Source organism: Cyanistes caeruleus, chromosome 16, assembly GCF_971803275.1.
Source record: "Cyanistes caeruleus chromosome 16, bCyaCae1.hap1.1, whole genome shotgun sequence".
Lineage (NCBI taxonomy): Eukaryota > Metazoa > Chordata > Aves > Passeriformes > Paridae > Cyanistes > Cyanistes caeruleus.
The window spans coordinates 7,522,078-7,541,042 of NC_141716.1; the positions used below are offsets into that span (position 1 = coordinate 7,522,078).

The window sequence follows — 18,965 nt, forward strand, 5'->3', positions numbered from 1 at the left end:
AATGGCGGTGCGGGCCGCCCCTTCGCCGACCGGCTTTGCGGGGCCGGAAACCCGCTGGGGACCGGAGCGGAGACCCCCGCCCGACCCCGCCCGGCAGGAGGGCTGGGCTGATCCGGGGCTAAGCTGGGCCCGGCCCCGGCAGCGCGGAGCGCGGCCGCCCGGCGCGGTCCCGCCCGGCCGGCGCGGTCGCCATGGCGATCGGCCCCACAGCCAACCGCGCGCCGCTTCCGGTGACGTCAGCGCCGACACGTGGATCCAAGATGGCGGCGTCGGCGGCGATGGTGAGTGCGGCGGGGCCCGGCCCGGCCCCGCGTCCCGGCCGCTGTCCCGCGGCTCGGCCCGGCCGCGGCCCCTGCGCGGGGCTCGGTGCGGGGGCTCCAGTCGGGCCTGCGCCGCTCTGGGAGGGATGCCGGCCTGGCCCCTGGCCGGAGGAGGCTCCCCGCTCCCGCGCGGGGCCTTGCAGCTGCCCCGCGTCTCCCGGCGGTGTCACCTATGGCGGGCAGAGCTCGGGCCGCCGCTCGGTGCCCAGGGGTCCAGCGGAGCCCAGCGCGTTCCTGTCCCGCCTGTTTCGCGCTCCCTCGGCAGCAAAGCTGGCTCCCTTTCTGCGGTTCACGGCGCTGTCTGGGCAGGAGGGGCCGGGCGGGGTGTTCGGAGCGGTGTGGGTTGTAGGAAGCACCGACATTTCCTTTTGCCTTCCGAGGTGTCAGCCTGGGCCCGGTGCTGGTGCTGAGCACGGAGGCTGTTGCTCTGTGTGTGGTTTTCACAAATGTTTGGTGGTGGTTGTCGCGTCCGGGTTTGAGCAGCTGCTTCACCTTCCCGCGTCCCAGGATCCCTGTTATTCCCATTGAATTGTTCCTTGAATCCTCGGAGAACTGAAGGTGTTCCTGGTGAGCATCAGTGCTACCACACAGAGGAGAAATTAGGCTGCTGAGACATCTGTTATCTGCCTTGAGGTCTTGTAGGAGTAAAACGGATTTCCTCCTTGCTTTCATAGCAGGGTATTTTTATGGCAATGCATTGCAGGAATAGCGGTATGGGTAAAGGATGTGTGCTGATACAAAGGTCGCTGCTGGCTGGGCTGTGAGGTGACTCACAGAGAGACTGGGAAGGGATTGGGAGAGCCGAGGTTTTCCTTTAATTTGCTTTAAGTGTCTTCATGTTCTGCTGGCTTTCCCCCAGGCAGGGAGGAAGGAGTGCTCAGCTGACTGTGAGAGCTGGGGATGGTCCTACTGGGAATTTCCTCGTGGCTGTGTTATGCGAAGGGCAGAGAGCCGGCAGCTCTCCTGGTGTCAAAGGAGTTCTGAAGTCAATGTGAATGGAGCACTTGGCTCCTTCTGAAGAGCTCTCGGTGGCTCCTCCAGTGCAGGGTGAGCAGGGCAGGGGTGTAATAAAGATGAGTTCATCCAGACAGTTGACAGGATCATCCAGGGAGGCAGCCCTTGGAAAAGGGGATGAGCAAGGGTGCCATTAGCACTGTTAGTACTGCTAATGTGCCTGAGGGCAGAATGAAGGTTACATGTGTCAGAGAGCTTGTTGGTTTTTTCCCCTCCCACAGAGTAGTGGGTTAGAGCTTTCCTCCCTTTCTGTCACCATATTAAAAAGGTTTCAGTAAGGAAATGGAATAGGAGAGCTCTGTGAATCCATTTGGACAAATGACTCTTTACAGGTTGTTTTCCCTGTTTTTCTTCAAAGCTGTCTTTGAAAATTAACAGCTCTTGATTATGGCTCTTTGATGTCCCTGTTGCCCTTCTCTGCCAAAAAGAGATGAGACAATTAATGATATCCATCACTGTCACTTCCTGCTTCCTTTTTGTCTCTTTGAACAAATACTTTGTTCTGTTCTTCAGTTCCTGTGTGGATTGTGAAACTCTTAAGACCTCAACCAGCCCTACTTCAGCACCAGCTCAGTTTAGATGCTTGAAATTGCTGCTGCTTGAGGATTTCTTCAAGTTGTTTACAGTAACCTGGGCAGAGATGTCCTGGGTGCACATGGCCAGGCCATGGACCCTCTGGAACACATTTGAGCTGTTGTGGAGTGCCCCAGGGAGCAGCTGCTGTTTCCCCTTTCCCTTAAATAAATGCTGGAGGTCAGATTCTGGCAGTGGTAGCTGGAGGGACCACGAGCCCTAGGGAGGGACAAGTGTGGTAATAACTGGATGTTTCAGGGCCTCTTCATGCTGGGCCAGACTGGGATTTGGAGAACAAGTCCCTCTGTTTTGCTTACATGGTTTGTGAACCTTCTGTGAATTCACAGAAAATGGCAACATTGTTGTAAGTCTTTATTAATGGCATAACCCCGAGGTTGTCTGCAGACCCCAAAACTAGTGATAATTATCCAAAAGGCCCTTCTTGGAGAAGGTTTATGTGTGAACTTTTGATCTGAGGGACAGGAATGGGTGATCGTGCTCCTGCAGTTATTTCTTTTATTTAGATCATGTTCTCCTAAGAAAGGGTGTCTCTGCATGTCTGCATGTAGGAAAATAATCAGGCTTAGGCAATCTGAACTATTTTTGCCTACTTGCAGCTGGGTTTTTCTCAGTCTAGAGTTGTGCATATTTGTTGTGCTACTTGTTGCACCATTACATGATTTCCTGACACCTCAGATGCAAGATTGTAATTTGAGGGGGTTTTGTGCATGTTTTTGAAATGTAAATATTTGGAAAAGGCTGTGAAGCTGTGTGTCCTGTTTGCTGGAAGCCTGGGCCTTGCCAGGGCTCTGTGACTGAACCAAAACAGAGCTCCCTCCTGGAAGTTCTAACCTGGCATAGGAGAGAACTCAGCTTGCAGGCATCCCCTGTGTGAGACAATCACCTGGCCAGGCTATGAGTTACAGAGATGTTTTGGATGGTGTCCATGTTGCAGTTTCTAAGCTGCTGCCTTCGTTTGGAGATGAAGCACGTTTGTCAGTATACGAGCAAAGGTCCTGATGAGAAAGGCCCCTGCTCTCAGCTTCCCTGTGCTCTGCCAGCTCAGGAACCTGCGCTGGGCATTTCCTTCATGTTTTGCTTCCAAAGTTTCCTCCACCTGTTGCATAGCAGCTTCCCCATATCTTGCTACCAACTGTTCTTTCCTGGCAAGGCTTTACAGAGTCACCCTCTTGTCTTGTTGCCTGGTGCTGCCTGAGTCATCTTCATCTGTATGCAAAGACAGCCTGATTTCTGCCAAAATTGTCATCAAAAATTTCATCTTCTGCATGCTCATGTGTCTCCTGAGTGTCTGCCAAAGTTCTGTCCTGGTCTTGTCACCTCCCAGCCTGCTGGGGCAAGGGTGGCAGTGGTGTGGTTTTGGGTTTTGAGTAGCATTGTGTAGGTCTGTCACTTCAGTGACAAATGTTGCTGGCTGCTCTGGAGTGCAGTGTGGGACAAGAATCCAGATTCCTTCCACTGCTTCCCCTGTCCAGGAGACCTTTTCCTACTCTGCAGAGAGCCACTGAGCGCTGCCTTTAAAGATTGGAAAGGCAAAATTTGGTGTAGCACAGAAAATAAGCCCCATGTTGCCTCAAGGCAGATCACTACTGAATATCAGGCAGTTTTAACAAGTGTTTCCAAGCTGGGGCTTTATGCCTGCTCCAAGTGTATTTGGCTGTGCTTAGAATAGATCTGAAAATCCCCTTTGTAAGCAAAAAAATCACACAATCACAGAGTGGTTTGGGTTGGCAGGGTCCTTAAAGCTCATCTTGTTCCACCCCACTGCTATGGGCAGGGACACCTTCCACTATCCCAGGCTGCTCCAAACTCCATCCAGCCTGGTCTTGAGCAATTCCAGGGATGGGGCAGCTGCATCTTCTCTGGACAGCCTGTGCCAATGCCTCACCATTCTCACAGGGAAGAATTTCTTCCAAATATACAATCTAACCCTACTCTGTCATTTTAAAGCTGTTCCCCCTTGTCCTGTACTCCGTGGTCTTGTAAATAGTCTCTCTCAATTTTTCTTGTAGGCTCCCTTCAGGTACTGGAAGGCCACATGTATCTGATGATTCAGTATTGCTATTTTCTGTAGGTGCCTAGCATTTGCATCTTAAATACATTTTAGACTTTCAACCCCCTGATAGCTCTACCTTTTTTTTTTTTTTTATCCTGCTCAATTCCACTAATTCTGGATGCTCTGGTTTGCCCTCACAGTTGTCTGGGCCAAACACAGATTTTATTTATTTATTTGCTTGTTTGTTTGTTTGTTTGTTTATTATTTGTTCTCCCCCAGCCTGAGGAAGGATCCCCATGATAGAGCTGCTGTGTTCCCTGTGGTGCTGTCAGTCAGACTGACTGACGCTGCTGAGGACACACAGGAACAGTGGGGATTTGGTTTCTTACTTTGGCAGCATTAGCTCAAGAGTTGTCCCAAACCATGTTTTGTGTGGTTTTCCAGTAGTGCCATACACACAGGGAGTTCAGGAGAAGGGGCTGAAGCTAGTAGTGCTGTGAGATTATATCAGAGCTGATGTCCTAATCCAGGCAAGCTGCTGCTGGCTAATACTCTAAAGCTTGATTTTCATTGCACAGCCTTCCTGCTCGTGCTTGAGCTGGGTTACCTGAGGTAACGAGAGGGGCTGAGGAACAGCAAGGTGTATTAAATAAAGGGTTTGCTGTGTCTGTGTTGGGGTCTGGGTTCTCCTGGAGAGATTCTCCTGGAGCTGATTGAACCTTGCAGCCTGACTTGTCACCATGCTCCCTATAAAAGGGGTGAAGAATTTTTTGCCATGTTACTGAGCTGTGTTGTGGCCTGGAGGGGTGAGGAAAGCAGAGTGGAGCAGGAGAGAGTGGTGATGGGAACATCCCTGTGGGTGCAGTTACTGGTGTCACATCTGACTCCACAGTAACTACTCTTCTGCAGGTAGTGGCTGTGAGCATCCATCTGTATTCAGCTCCAGGGTAAGTGCTGCTGTGCAGAGCTGACACACATCCACTGCCAGGGCTACAGCCCTCTTCTCTGCTAATCCATGGAGTTTTCTAACACAGGGAGCTCAGTGGGGGCAAGCAGAAAAGCTTGCTCAGTGCCCCATGGTGCAGGTAAAAATGGCATTTTTCTTGTGGTTGAGCAAAGCCAAAGTTTTCCTAATTGCAGATGGAGAGGCAGAGACACACTGAGTGGAAAGTGACTTGGTGAGAGTCACAAGCAGAACAGCTTTTGTGAATTTAATTTAATTTCTGTTTAATCACCTGGCTGCGCAGCCTTTCTAATGTCTGGGATGAACATTTCCAGTGTTGTTGCCCATCTCTAATGGTCCAGTGTTTCTGTTGTATTTTACTGTTCCTTCTCCTTTTTGCAGGAAAGGCTGAGATATGTGCTGGGCCTGCTGTTGTTGCTACACAGCACAGACTCGTTCTATGTACCTGGGGTGGCTCCCATCAACTTCCACCGCAATGATCCTGTAGAAATAAAGGTAGGATAATCTCAGTGCTGTTAGTCTGTTTGGTTTGGGGTTTTTTTTGTCTTTTGGGTTTTTTCTTTTTTACACCATAGCAGCTAAGAGGGACTGGAAACTTAAATTTGGGGATCCTGTTGTTGCTAAAATTTTGCATTCAGATATTTCCTCTGTTTCACAATATTTGGGTCCCAACATGATTCCTTTTCTTGCTTCTGATCTCTTCTACCAAATTCCTTCAGCAGTTGCACCAAAGTCCTCAAGATGCTACTCTGTTTGGGAAAAGGGTCCCTTTCTCACTGTGGCTTTGAAGTGAATTTAATTTCTCCAGCATTATGCTGACTCTAAGTGTTTACACAGAGTGTTCCTTTGGGTGGAAGGTGAATAAGGTCTGAATCAGATCTCAATACCCAGTTTGCTCATGTTGTGCCTTCAGGGAAATCCATGAAAAGCTCTTCCCAAGTGGAGGTGTTTGTCTTTGAACCTTGCAGATCTTTGAGACCAGCCTTGCTGAGAGCTGTTCCTGTGCAGTGTTACTGGTGCTCAGTGACAGAGCTGCTGCACCTATCCACAAGGAAGCCAGGCTTTATCTTCAGACATCAGTGATTTATAGCCCATTTAATTTATTTTTCTAAAGCTGTGGCCTCTGTCTCAGCAAATCCAGCACCCTTGGGGCTGCTGAGGTTGGCTGCTCCCACGTGAAGCAGGGCACAGTTTTCTCTTTGGCCACAGACTGCCAGACTTAGGCTATTTTTAAGCAAATGAGACTTGTCTGTGGCTACAGTAAGCTTCCCAGAAGAAGAAGGTTTTGGAATGGCTGTTCTCAAAGGGATTTCAGGAGCCAAATGCATCCTCAAGTGCTTAGGCAAGTCAGTGTGTTTGCCAGCACTCTTCCAATAAACAAGCTTGGCTGTGTTACAAAACTTCTTTTTTCCAGAGCAACTGTGGTCTTGGCTGTTGTGGTATGTGTTTGCACTTCCCTTGTACCCTGTGATTTGTGGAAACTCTCCAGGAATGTTTGTAGTTGGTCACCTTGTCTTCCCAGACTGATGGCTCTCTGGCTTCTCTTGCAGAAATTAAAATTGCTGAACTCTTCATAGCACTGGAGGCCAGACCTCTAGGTCCAGTGGGATATGAATTTTTGTTTGAGGAAATCTTGTATGAAATGTGACTCTTGAATCTCTTTTGAGCTCTTTGTTGTTTCTTAGGACTCCATTGAGACATAAATTTGTGAAACCATCATGTTTTGTTCTTTGAGTGTTTCTCTGTGAATGAATTGCTACTGGAAGTCTCTCAGGAACATCTGTCTCTGTTACTATTTTTAATAGTAGTAGTAGTAATAGTAGTAGTACCACCTCCTGGAAGTGAGTTTTATGGAAGGTGTCTTGAAGTAAGCATCAGCTACAGGATGATGATGCTGAGAGGAGAGGAAATTATCTGGAGTTTTTTCCTGGGGATAATCCTTCCATGCTTCCTGCAGGCTGTGAAGCTGACGAGCTCTCGGACCCAGCTGCCATATGAGTACTACTCACTGCCCTTCTGCCAGCCCAGCAAGATCACGTACAAGGCTGAGAACCTCGGTGTGTACCTGTGTGGGGGGTGTTTACAGGGGTAAAAGCAATTGCAAGTGTCCCTTCTGCTTAGCTGAGACAACCTGCTTCTCCTGATTCACAGTGTGCTGGCTGTCTGCAAAGGGCAGTGTCCATGTGTTGGACAGAGGAAGTGCTTGTCCTGAAGGAGAGCATGTAACCTGCTTCATAAGCAGGGCTGGATACTTCCAACACAGTGGCTATACTGACTTGCAGTCTTATCCTTGCACCTGGGGTAGCAAAGGATATCTGCTGTGGTCCCTCCAGCTGCACAGTGCCTGGCAGCAGGATCAGCAGCAGGAAGCCTGGCAGTCTCCAACCCTGCCTGTGTTTTCCTGTTTTCCAGGTGAGGTTCTTCGAGGGGACCGAATTGTAAATACACCTTTCCAGGTTTCCATGAATGTGGAGAAGAAATGTGAAGTTCTGTGCAACTTTCCCAACAAGCCAGTCACTCTGACAGTGGAGCAGAGCAAGCTCATCGCTGAGCGCATCAGGGAGGATTACTACGTCCACCTGTGAGTCACCTCAAGCATGGGTTTGTGTTGGGGGAATTTGGTGCTGTGGACAAATTTGATCTGAAATCTGTGTTTTCAGCATTGCTGATAACCTCCCTGTGGCAACACGGCTGGAGTTTTATTCCAATCGTGAGGAAGAGGAGAAGAAGAAGGAGAAGGATGTGCAGTTTGAGCATGGATATAGGCTTGGCTTTATGGACGGTAACAAGGTAGAGAATTGAGGTGCTGTGTGAGGGTGCCTGGAGGAGATCTGGGTGTCTGTTAGAGGTCTGCCAGAGCGTGTCAGAATTGGGAATGCAACCAAAGGGTTTAGTAATGGAAATATGAGAGAGAGGTCTCTTTTGGGCAGAAGAGGGTGGTGCTGGAAAGGTGGGAAAGCCAGGAGTCCTTGCTTTTATTCACTGTGTACCTTTGGTCAGGCTGATGCAGTGGTTTCCCCTCAGCAGAGCGAAAGCACTGCCCCCAAGACTGGCTGATCTCTGGTGTTGGAGCCTTTCGTTTTCCCTCACTGAAGCTGTTTTCTGCAGTTGTTGTTTCTCAGCTTTGCCTCTTCCTCCCATGGAGTGCTGATGTTTTATTTTATGTCACTCTTTCAGTTCTACCTGCACAACCACCTCTCCTTCATCCTTTACTACCACAGAGAGGATGTGGAAGAGAGCCAGGAGCACACCTACAGGGTGGTGCGCTTTGAGGTGATTCCCCAAAGCATTAAACTAGAAGGTAAGAGACTCTTGAGGAGGGGAGCAGGGGGGAAGAATCTCCTGTATAGACAAAAGTCAGATGCCACTGATGTATCATGGTGCCAGTTGTTGCTTCACAGTGCACAGAAATGAGTCTAAAAGAATAAGAAACTGTTTTGTTTTTAAGGAAGTACCAAAAATACAGACATATCTATGAACAGCAATTCATGGAAAATCAATTCCTGTAAAAAGATCTGAGTTTGAGGTTTTGGGGTTGGATTTTTTTGCACTGTGTCATCTGGTATGAGGCACGTCTGGCATTCTAGCTCTTGCTGTGGCACAGATCTCCCTGACTGGGACACTCTGTGCTGGTTCAGAGACACACAGGATGTTTGGAACTGTTCTGGGGGATTGAAATTTAACAATAGTAGTTAGGGGAAAACTCTCCAACCTCAGTGAACCCAGTGGAAAAGGGTGTCTAGAGGGGCAGTTGTTCATGGTGTGGATCCACCCCATGCAGCTCCCCTCTGGCAGAGCAGGCATGGCTGCAGAGGTCTTGTTTCTCACCATATCATGTGGAGTAGAGGATTTGTTCATGCTCCAGATCCTTGGCTTCAGAACCTCTGGCTTTTATCCTTCCAGTTAAGGAGAGCCCTGTGCATAGCTTTCCTGAAAGTTTGTTAATGGTGCTCCACTGCTGGTCAGGAGAATAGTTTTGCAAACTGCAGAGCAGGTGAGCAAGGAAAGAGTGCTTCCCCACCTGGAATTACTGCAGCCCAATGCCCTCAGGGTGATGCTCCATGGGAGAGGTGGTGTCTGAGGGAAGGGCTCACTGTGTGCCATGCTTTCCCTTACAGACTTGAAGGCTGATGAGAAAAGCATGTGCACCCTGCCTGAAGCCACGGGCTCTGCCCCTCAGGAAATAGATCCTACTAAAGAGAACCAGTTACTCTTCACCTACTCTGTGCACTGGGAGGTGAGGAAGTACTGGGGAGCTGGCTGGCAGCGATGCTGCAAGTGTCTGTCAGTGGAGTTGTGGAAGACATTGGGAATGTGCTGGTGTGAGAAAAACTCTCCTGTTCTTTCAGGAAAGTGACATTAAGTGGGCTTCCCGCTGGGACACCTACCTGACCATGAGTGACGTGCAGATCCACTGGTTTTCTATCATTAACTCGGTTGTGGTTGTCTTTTTCCTTTCAGGTGAGTGCATGTGTGGGGAGAGGAAGGCTTTATCATTATCTGCAAGGAATTTTCTTTAAGCCTTAGCTGCAGGTGGCTTGAGTAGGAGGATGTGGCTACATCTGAACCTGGTCAGAAGGAGCAGGAAACCAATTTAAAGCCTCCCAGTTCAAGCAGCGTCCTGTGGGGTCAGGCAGTTACCAGTGGGTATAAAAACCCACAAGAAAGCCACAGTGCCCCATTTCAGCTGGAATACTGCCTTCCCTGCTCTTTGGGGTTTTGTTTCTGTCTTTGCTGATGACTCAGTAACTCCTCTCCCAGCCAGAACAGTGTGTTGGTGGGAGCCATGTAGTTGCACAGCATGAGAGCAGCACAGCCATGTGGGAGCCTCTGAGCTGAACTCTGTGCTTGTTTTCAGGGATTCTCAGCATGATCATCATCCGGACTCTGCGGAAGGACATTGCCAACTACAACAAAGAAGATGACATTGTGTGTGTTTGTTCCTTGGGGTGGGATTAGAGGGAGGAGGGATCACAGGAGGTGATCACAGGCCAGGAGGGATCCAGTGTGCAGATTTGAGTGTATTGTCTCTTCCCTTGCCCCTGATTTCATTTGAACCCTCGCCATGGGGAGGGGGGGCAGTTGTGTTGTGCTGTCACACACCTTCTTCTGCCTGAACAATCACATACCAGTTCAGGTATCTTCAGACCTAAGCAATGACTGCAGACACCCCTGTAAATGTATGCCCTGGCACCAGCAATTCAGGTCTCGCCCAAGAGGAAAGAAGTTTCCTGGCTAGAGTGGAGAAATTCAGTAGAAAAACTGGATCCAGGGAAGTTAACCTCTTAGGCTGACTGTGGTAGGGCCTTATTTCCACTGGGACATCACATCTAAATAACCTTTTTTCTGTTGTTGCTATAGGAAGATACCATGGAGGAATCTGGTTGGAAACTTGTGCATGGAGATGTCTTCAGGCCTCCACAGTACCCTATGATCCTCAGCTCTCTCCTGGGTTCTGGAATTCAGCTCTTCTGTATGATCCTGATTGTCATCTGTAAGTGGCATGTGTTGCACGGGGTGGCTGTAATATGAATGATGCTTGAGGATGTTTGACTTCACCCTGTGCTCACCTTATCTGGAGCGAGGCCCGTGAAGCTGCTTCCTGTTGTCCTCAGCCTGGGCTCAGTACTGCAGAGTTGCTGGATGACATTGCCCAGCTGAAGGCAGCTTTGTATTTCCTTTGCCAAGCTGTGAGCCCTGGCTGATAGTGGGCTGGAAGACTTGCACAGGTGTGCCTTGCCTGCTGAGCTGCACCTGCTCCCATCCCTGGGGAAGCTCAGGCTGAAGCATGGTCTGTAGCTGAGATCAGAGCTGTGCTTTCCTCTCTGCCTGGTGCTGGAGGCTGTGGATGTGTGATGTGGTGAAGGAAATCAGGCCTGTGCAGAGATTGCAGGCAGCTGTGGGCTGCAGATGGGACAGGCCGCTGTCCTCCAGCTGCTGCAGCACATGTCCCTCAGAGCTGCTGTTCCTGTTTCCCTCTGCAGTTGTTGCTATGCTGGGGATGCTGTCGCCTTCGAGCCGGGGTGCGCTGATGACAACTGCCTGCTTCCTCTTCATGTTCATGGGGTAGGTGCCTCCATGGCTTCCCCCCTGTGCTGTCCTGCCTCTCCCCAGCAACAACAGCTCATTTTTGTTGTCTTGGCTTGTTTCTGTCCAGGGTTTTTGGTGGATTCTTTGCTGGCCGCTTATACCGGACTCTGAAAGGCCATCGATGGAAGAAGGGAGCTTTTTGTGTGAGTCTTGAATGTTCTGTGCTGTTTATCCAGGTTTGCTGATGGCAAGATCTGTGGATAAGCTTCACACATTTATGGTAGCTGGACAGAGTCTGACTGTGCTGCACTTTTGCTGTGGATTCAGTCCTTGTAGCTGTACAGAATAGGCACCACCAGAGCATGTACTAGAGCAAAGAGGATTGTGCAAGATCCTCCCCACAGCTCAGCTCTGTGTCCTTGTCTTTTAGCAAAAGGGACACTTCTTCCATGTGTGCCTTGTAGCAGTAATGGACTCATTCCATAGGAACATCTGGCTGATGAGTCAGGTGCTCTCTCTTACATTGTGGCTCCTCTTGCAGACAGCAACATTGTACCCAGGCGTTGTCTTCGGCATCTGCTTTGTCCTCAACTGCTTCATCTGGGGGAAACACTCCTCTGGTGCGGTAGGTGCCACCCTCAGCCTGGGGCCTGCTGGGTGGGAGAGGGTCACTGGGCTGATAGGGACTCACTTGGCTTCCCAGACCTTTCCAAGTGGGTGTCTGGAGGGTTGGCTTGGCCGATGACATCAGTCCCTAGGGTAGGAGAGCTGTCAGCCTCACTTCTGTGGCTCTTGGTGTGATTCCAGGTGCCTTTCCCTACCATGGTGGCCTTGCTCTGCATGTGGTTTGGGATCTCCTTGCCCTTGGTCTACCTGGGTTACTACTTTGGATTTCGCAAGCAGCCCTATGACAATCCTGTACGGACAAATCAGATTCCCAGGCAGATCCCGGAGCAGAGGTGGTATATGAACAAATTTGTGGGGTGAGTGATGAGTGTCTGGGAAATACGGTGAGTTAAGCCCCCTCCCCTCGCTCCCCTTGGGTTGCTGAGCGTCACCTGCTGCTGCTCTCTGGACATGGACAGATGGCAGATCGGGTTTCTTGAGACAGCATCAATAGTTTGGATGTTATATGAGGGGTACTTGTAGCCATGGTACGTGCTCAACAGCGGGAGCAGCTGTGACATTGCCTCTGAAATTTAGTAACCTGGAAATGTAGAGCCTTTGCTTGGAGTGTTCTGTGTGGTTACAAGGAATTTTTAATGTCCAGACAGTTTTATTGTGCTGCTTATGGTTTTTGCTTCTGCTCTCTAGGATCCTCATGGCTGGTATTCTGCCTTTTGGAGCCATGTTCATCGAACTGTTCTTCATTTTTAGTGTAAGCATTTAACCCACTTTCCTCCTCAATAGGATTCCTTTCATGCCAAAGCTTTTGAAAGGGAGGGCACTTCCACTGGAGCAGTCTCCTATTCCTGTATTCTTTGAAAGGGGTAATTGGTTTCTTCCAGGCCATTCAGTAGTTTCCAGAGCGAGCTATGGGGCTCTCCTGGTGGCTTGAACAATTGTGGTAAAGAAAAAATTTACTGTAACATTACATCAAGGAGGGGTCTTGGTCTTGAGACAGTCACTGTTGTGCTGCTGCCCATTTTTCACCTTGTGTGGATGGGGAAAAATTTGCTTCCCCAGAGCAAGCAATTCCATTGCTTGGGAGATGCAGGGGAATGAACAAGCTACCTCAGAGCTGTCCATGTGCACCTTTTTGCAACCTGAATCTTTTGAAGTGACATTGTGAAACACATTAAATCTGTGGTTTCATCTAGGTGAGGCTGAGGGGCTCCTCATTTTCCCCTGGCTGGCTGCTAGAAGTTAGTCCCACGTTCAGTGATTGATCACAGTAACATGGGAACAAATTCCTGCTGTGTGTTTATTTCAGGCAATCTGGGAGAACCAGTTCTATTACCTTTTTGGCTTCCTCTTCCTGGTGTTTATAATTCTGGTGGTATCCTGCTCCCAGATCAGCATTGTCATGGTGTATTTCCAGCTCTGTGCTGAGGTGAGATTTCCATGTTTGTAATTCGGGTAGCTGAGGGTACTTGCTCCTGGAAAAACACAGATCACATTATTGCTGCTCAGCAAAGATTAGTGTGGCCCAGCTTCACAGCTATGATTGTTCCAAATGTCTCTTCACTCTAAAGGGAATTAAAGCTCCTTGATTATTTGTTAGGCTGGGAACTGTGGTTTCATACCAGGAACTTTGCTGGACACAGGGTGTTTTGAGCTGTTCCCAAACTGCTGTTTCATTCCATCCACATACAAAACAAAATGCAGGGCCAAAGGTGAGCCATGTCCTTAGGCAGCAGGTGCTTTTAGCCTGACTGTCAGCATCACATCTCTTGATTTGGAAACACTTTTGTGACAAAAAAAGCCCCCCAGTCCCAAATTGTGGATTTTCTTTGAAGGAAGATGGGTAGTGTTCTCCCTGTTTTGGAATGGCCACAGCTTCCCTGAGGCAGTGCCTGGAGAGAAGAAGGTCCAGGGGGATAATGAGGCTCTTTATCCTGTCAGGATTACCGCTGGTGGTGGAGGACCTTCCTGGTGTCCGGAGGATCTGCCTTCTACGTACTGATTTATGCTGTCTTCTACTTTGTGAACAAGGTATTCCTCCTGGGTGAAAGTGCCATGTTTTTGGGGGTGACTGTGGGATTTGGGAAAGGAAATGGTGGGCCTGCTGAGTCCTAGTCTGCCCATGCCAGCCCAAGGCAGTGCTGACAGCCCTTCCAAACAGGAGAGAAGGGTGTGCCCCAGGACTTGTGCAGAACAACATTCTCTGACCGCACCTCAAAGGGGATCTCCCTTCAGCTGGACAAAAATGAAAGTTTTCCTCTCGTTGCCAGAGCTCCCCTCGCAGAGGGCACTGGTTGGTTTGTTGCCTCTGTGCTTTATTTTGCTGATTTTTTTCATCCTCTTCTGTTTCAGCTGGATATTGTTGAGTTCATTCCCTCCTTACTGTACTTTGGCTACACTGCCCTCATGGTCCTGTCCTTCTGGCTCTTGACGGGCACCATTGGTTTCTACGCAGCCTACATGTTTGTGCGGAAGATTTACGCTGCTGTGAAAATCGACTGAAGCTGGAATCCCCCCAGCAGGAATCAGACACCTCTGAACATGTGTCCTCCCGGGAGGGACAGGGACATCTTCTCCCAGCTCTTTTTAAGGAAACAAAAATCCAGTGGGAGAGTCACAAGAGAAATAATTAACTCCTCGATTTGGAATGTAACTTTGGCACAGTGTACATGGATTCTGGGCTACTTCTGTGGGGAAAAGGGGTCTGTAGATACCTTACATTTTAACTTTATTATCCTGTTCCATAATTGAGGGAGTTTTTTAGCAGAGAAATATCCCTCTGTATAAGTAAACCCCCTTTTTGCTAATCCATCCTTTTTTTTATGTTGATGATGAACGGATTTGAGACAGCAGTGGAAACACTTGTTGAAATCGTTTTCTTCCAGCCCCTGGGGTGCTCTAGGATTCAGGGAGACTCTTCAGACAAGTATCAGACTGGTTTTTTCTCCTGCCTTCGTGTCTTCACGGAAGAGGGAGCTTGACTATGGCAGAATAACCAGAGCCTAAAGGCTCACCCAGCGGGAGTCCGGCGCACTCCGATCACCGAAGTCCCGGCTTCGGCTTGTTTACAATTTGCTGGAGGTGCCATTCAGAGCCTGGGAAGTGCAATTTCACCTGAGAGAGCTTGAGCAACCTTTGGCATCGCTCCTCCCTCCCTCCAGCCTCGGACAGCACAGGCCACTGTGGGAGGGTGGGATTGCCTCTCCAGAAGGCAGGAAAATACGTCCTGATGGAAGTGATGTGGTTGTGCTGGAATACAGGACTGGAAGGATGCGCGAGGTAACTACAAGAGTTTGCTCTGTCAATAGCTCTGCTCTGGATGAGTGAGGAATCAGGGCAGGCTCCTTCCTGGGAATGCCACTGGGATCCTGCAGAGATGGCTGTGGTGCCGTGGCATTAGTGCCAAGTGATGTGAGGCAGTGTTGGGCCCGAGCTGCCCGAGGGCTGTGCAGACCATGCTGAAGGGGCTGACACAGGCAGGTGGCCCCGTGAGCTGTCCCATGGCTGGGAGCGGGGCTCTCTTGCTGGCCCTGTGCTCTGGCTGCCCTTGCTGCTCTCTGCTCCTCCTCTGAAATTCTCTACCTCCAGGGAACAGGAAAAGTGTACACCCCATAGCTGTATTTTGTTCTTCTCCACAAAAAACAGTCCAAGCTCTCCTGGATAGCTGACATGGGCTCTTCTTTCCCCATGGCTTGATGCCTGAATCAGCCTGTGGGAAGCTCTTTTCAAAAGAGGTTAAAGTTGGGTTGTTTGTTTTTTGGGTTTTTTTTTTATTTTGGTCACTTCAGTGATGTTTATCAGTGAAAAGGTTCCATGTTGCAGTGAAGGCTCCCTTCATCCCCAGATTCACTGGATTCAGCCAGGACTACAGAGGAGAGGTTTTTTTAGTGAGTTCTGTGAATTTTTTTCTTCTTGGAGTAAGGTCTTCCAATGATCAGCTGCCACAGGTCACATCATTCCAACCCAAAACTGTCCAAAGCCCTCCTTGCTCCCAGAGAGGGCTTTGAGGCCTATTTTAAACCCCAATTGCCATAAGTTTCCACCAGGTCCATGCAAGGGCCTGTGTCCCTTCCTATTGGCCCTGCCCGTCATGCCAGAATCTAATCAGCCAGGAATCATGGATGGAAAAAGGGAGGAGGGGATGTGTGAGCCAGCTGTGCTGTGGAGTCCTGTGTCAGTTCTGATTTGAGGTCCCTCTGAGATTTTTGTTGATTATTTTTTTCTTTTTTTTTCTTCTGCCCCTGCCCCAGTGGAGAGGCTCAGCCAGCATTGATTCCTCTCCCTTCCCTGAAGTGTTTTCTCTGTATTCTTTGTAATTTTTAATTAATGTATGTATTCTTCATGTCCTATTGTAAATAAATCTGCCATTGTCCTGTCATCCTGCTCTCTTGGGTTCTCCTAAGCCACTTCTGGAGAATTTCTTTTTGTAGCACTTGGCCTGTTTGACACCCATGTGGTCTGTGATGTGTGGCTTCAGCCAGAAGCAGAGCTTGGAATACTCTGGTTTTCTTTGTTATAATTTCCTCCTGGCAAACTAAGTTTCTCCCACTGTGGCATGCCCCGAATGCTGACATATATTGTAATTATGCCACCAGTTGAGGCATTTGATCTGCTGATGCTGTGCTGCTGGGTAAGATCACTTGAGCAACTTGTGTCTTTTGTGTGAGACATGTTGTTTGATGTTTGGCACTGAAGGGCAGAGCAGCAGAACTGTTGGATGGCAGTGCTGGGCAGTGCTTTAGAGCAGCAGAGTGGGAAAGGACAGCTTGGAAGGGAGCTGTCATTCCTTCCTTTGAGTGAGAGTTTGAGGAGTGCTGCTGCTGCAGAAGCTGAACCCCCAGCTTTGGCTTCCAGCTCCATTTGCTTCCCAGAGCTTGTGTGTTTCTGCTGGGGGGTGTGTGGCAGGAGATCAATGAGTCTCTGCTGGAATGCTGGGTGAGGGAGGCAAAGTAAATTCCCTTTTCCTGAGATGGTCTGCCCAGCAGAGCAATGGATGTGATTCCCCCAGGTTACAGAGCCCAGTGTTGGGGGCTGCTGAGTGCCTGTGAGTGAGACCAGAGCTGGCAAATACTTGAATCAAAACTCAGAAATCATCAGAATAATCCCTTCTTCAGCTCCACCATCAGGACAATCTATGCTGAACTTATTTCTCATTTTTGGCAGATGAGTGAATTCATGTTCTGTCACAGTCCTCAGCACCAGGGAAAAGCTGCTGAGGAAAGGGCACATTTTAATGGTGGCTGAATTAGAAATGAAAACTAGAACTGAAAACTAGATCATTCTCAAACAAGCACCTATTACTGATCATGGCTGTCAGCTTTTAATCCCTGTTCTGAAGGAGAATCCCAAGAGGGCCCTGTGTGCTTTGCCCTGTTTCATCTTCAAATGCTGCTGGTGCCTGCAGCCAGTTGTAGCTTAAGCTGAGGTTTGGTCCTGGTTTTCCTGCCTGTGGGAAGCAGAGCATGTCAGAGTTATTTGTGAGGGGGAGTGGGCTGGACTTGTCTGAAGTGCTGCTACATGGGCTGGAAATTTTAGTGAAACCAAGCGACCAGAACTTTCTGTCTAATAAACATCATTCTCCTTGACAGGGGATAATGGTGTCTGCTGTGGCTGCCTCCCCAGTGGGGTGCTGGGTTTTTTCTTGTGGGTTTAATTCTTTGCTTGGAAGAAATTTAAAAACCTCTGTGGCTTCATGTAGGGAACTGTGTCTTTGACCTGCCTTATGAGTCTGTCTTGTCTTAATCCAACCAAAACCCAAACTCCCCTCTATGAAGACACCTGGGGTAGATCATCCAAATGCTTTTAATAAACAACTTCATTATAAAAGATGCTTTCAATTTGAACTTCATTTTGCAAAAGCTAATTTTAGTGATGAACCATATATTTTCTAATGGCACTTAATTACAATTTAAAAACCTTGTTTACAGCCCCCAAAATACTCCATTAAAAGAGGTTATTCACTCTGTGTAAAAGTGCTAGAAAGTTTGTTTTTAGAAAACCAGTAGAGCTTTAACAATGGGAAGTTTCTGGCTTTGGCAGCTGTAGCTGCAGGGAGGGAGGCTGGGCACGAGGCCTGTCCAGAACCAGCACAAGAAGGTACAGTGTGAATGGCAGCCCTGGGGAGGGGCACTGTGGCTTTCCCATCCCCTCCCATGGCTAATCCCAAACCCTTCACCTTCCAAAGGGAAGTTTACAGGCTCCTGTGGGAGATGGCAGAGCTTGTGCTGGGAGAGGGTTCTTGGCATGACTTGTGGCTGCAAAGGCCACTCAGTAGCTTTTCTTCCAGCAGCAGTTTTGGAGCTTGGCTGCTCCCAGGGGTTCTACAGGTTCTTTTTTGTCCTCTTTGTAGCCACTCCGGGTCTCAAGAGTACATCAGCAGACAGCTCTGTGTTCTTCAATATCCTCTTTTAAGGAAAACACTCAAATGTTACAAAACAGTCTTTCTAAAAGTCGCCCTAGATATCAGGAATCGCTAGAATGGGAAAGCTCCACAAAGCATCGAGGCTGAGGCACTCAGTGAGAAGAACTCAAACTCCAGAGAGGCTTCTAGCAGGATTTCTGGGATGTGTTGCAGTGTGCAGGCTTCTGCACCCTCGTGTTGCACCCTGAAGTGGGTTGTGCTGCTGAGGGCTGTGAGCAAAGCTCGTGTGTTAGCTTCAAGCACAAGACACTGACTACAGAGGGAGAAGGGCTGCAGGCAGGTCCCTGGCCTGTTCACCTGGACACTCAGCCAGCCTGGCCTGTCCCAGGTGTTGGAGGCTGTCCCTGTCCACTCAGCACATTCCATGCTAGAGCTGGTTATCCCCTTGCACAGTAGTTCAAAACAAAGACACAAAAGTGAGGGATGGTTGGTTTGTAACAAGACACTTCAATGTTGAGGATTCTTCCCCCAGCTGAAGAGCTGACCTACTTATAGTAATAAAAAAAAGTAATTCCAAATTCCCTGGTTATCTTTTGCAATGCTTTTAACTTTCCTTGTCACTGTGATCTGATACAGAGAAGCTCCCTGTGTCATGTATGTTCTATTTTCATGCTGGTATTTAGACACTGGTGGAAAGGACCTCACAAACCTGGCTTCAGCCACAAGCACAGACTGAGGAAGGTGCTTCAGGCTCCTGCAGCCCACCTCTGCACATGGAAATAAAATATATTTTGAACAAGAAAGCCAAGCTCATCTCCTGGTGTGGATTTGTGAGAAGCAGAATGTGATCTGTTTTCTGGTCTCATTTCTGAACACCAGTTCCATTTTTGCTTGACCTGTTTGCATGCTAGTCTGAAGTGTTAAGTGATGTTTGGCCTGTGGGAAGATGTAGAACTGGCTCCAGGTAGAGACTGCAAACAGGAGAAAACTCCTCACCTGCAGCCACAAGAGTAGCTGAAATGTGTAGGATTCTCAGGGGATCCCAATTATCCACTAGAAGGAAGC

At 48.9% G+C, this 18,965-nt stretch overlaps 1 protein-coding gene across 3 annotated transcripts; it reads left to right on the plus strand.

Moving 5' to 3' along the window:
- Positions 1 to 68: 68 nt before the first annotated feature.
- Positions 69 to 17,365, plus strand: TM9SF4 (transmembrane 9 superfamily member 4). Of its 3 annotated transcripts, XM_086853104.1 has the most exons (19): positions 332 to 887; positions 1,180 to 1,367; positions 5,267 to 5,380; positions 6,843 to 6,942; positions 7,298 to 7,466; positions 7,546 to 7,675; positions 8,063 to 8,186; positions 9,004 to 9,122; positions 9,235 to 9,346; positions 9,744 to 9,814; positions 10,247 to 10,379; positions 10,870 to 10,951; positions 11,043 to 11,118; positions 11,457 to 11,540; positions 11,723 to 11,898; positions 12,230 to 12,293; positions 12,849 to 12,968; positions 13,481 to 13,570; positions 13,892 to 17,365. In XM_086853104.1, exons 5-19 carry the CDS (start codon positions 7,348 to 7,350, stop codon positions 14,039 to 14,041), a joined length of 1,650 nt encoding a protein of 549 aa, XP_086709230.1. In that variant the 5' UTR covers positions 332 to 887; positions 1,180 to 1,367; positions 5,267 to 5,380; positions 6,843 to 6,942; positions 7,298 to 7,347; the 3' UTR covers positions 14,042 to 17,365. The 3 variants fall into 3 exon arrangements, with proteins under 3 accessions (XP_086709228.1, XP_086709230.1, XP_086709229.1); XM_086853102.1 differs by lacking the exons at positions 332 to 887; positions 1,180 to 1,367 and adding an exon at positions 69 to 281; XM_086853103.1 differs by lacking the exon at positions 1,180 to 1,367 and having other exon boundaries at positions 471 to 887.
- The last annotated feature ends 1,600 nt before the right edge of the window (positions 17,366 to 18,965 follow it).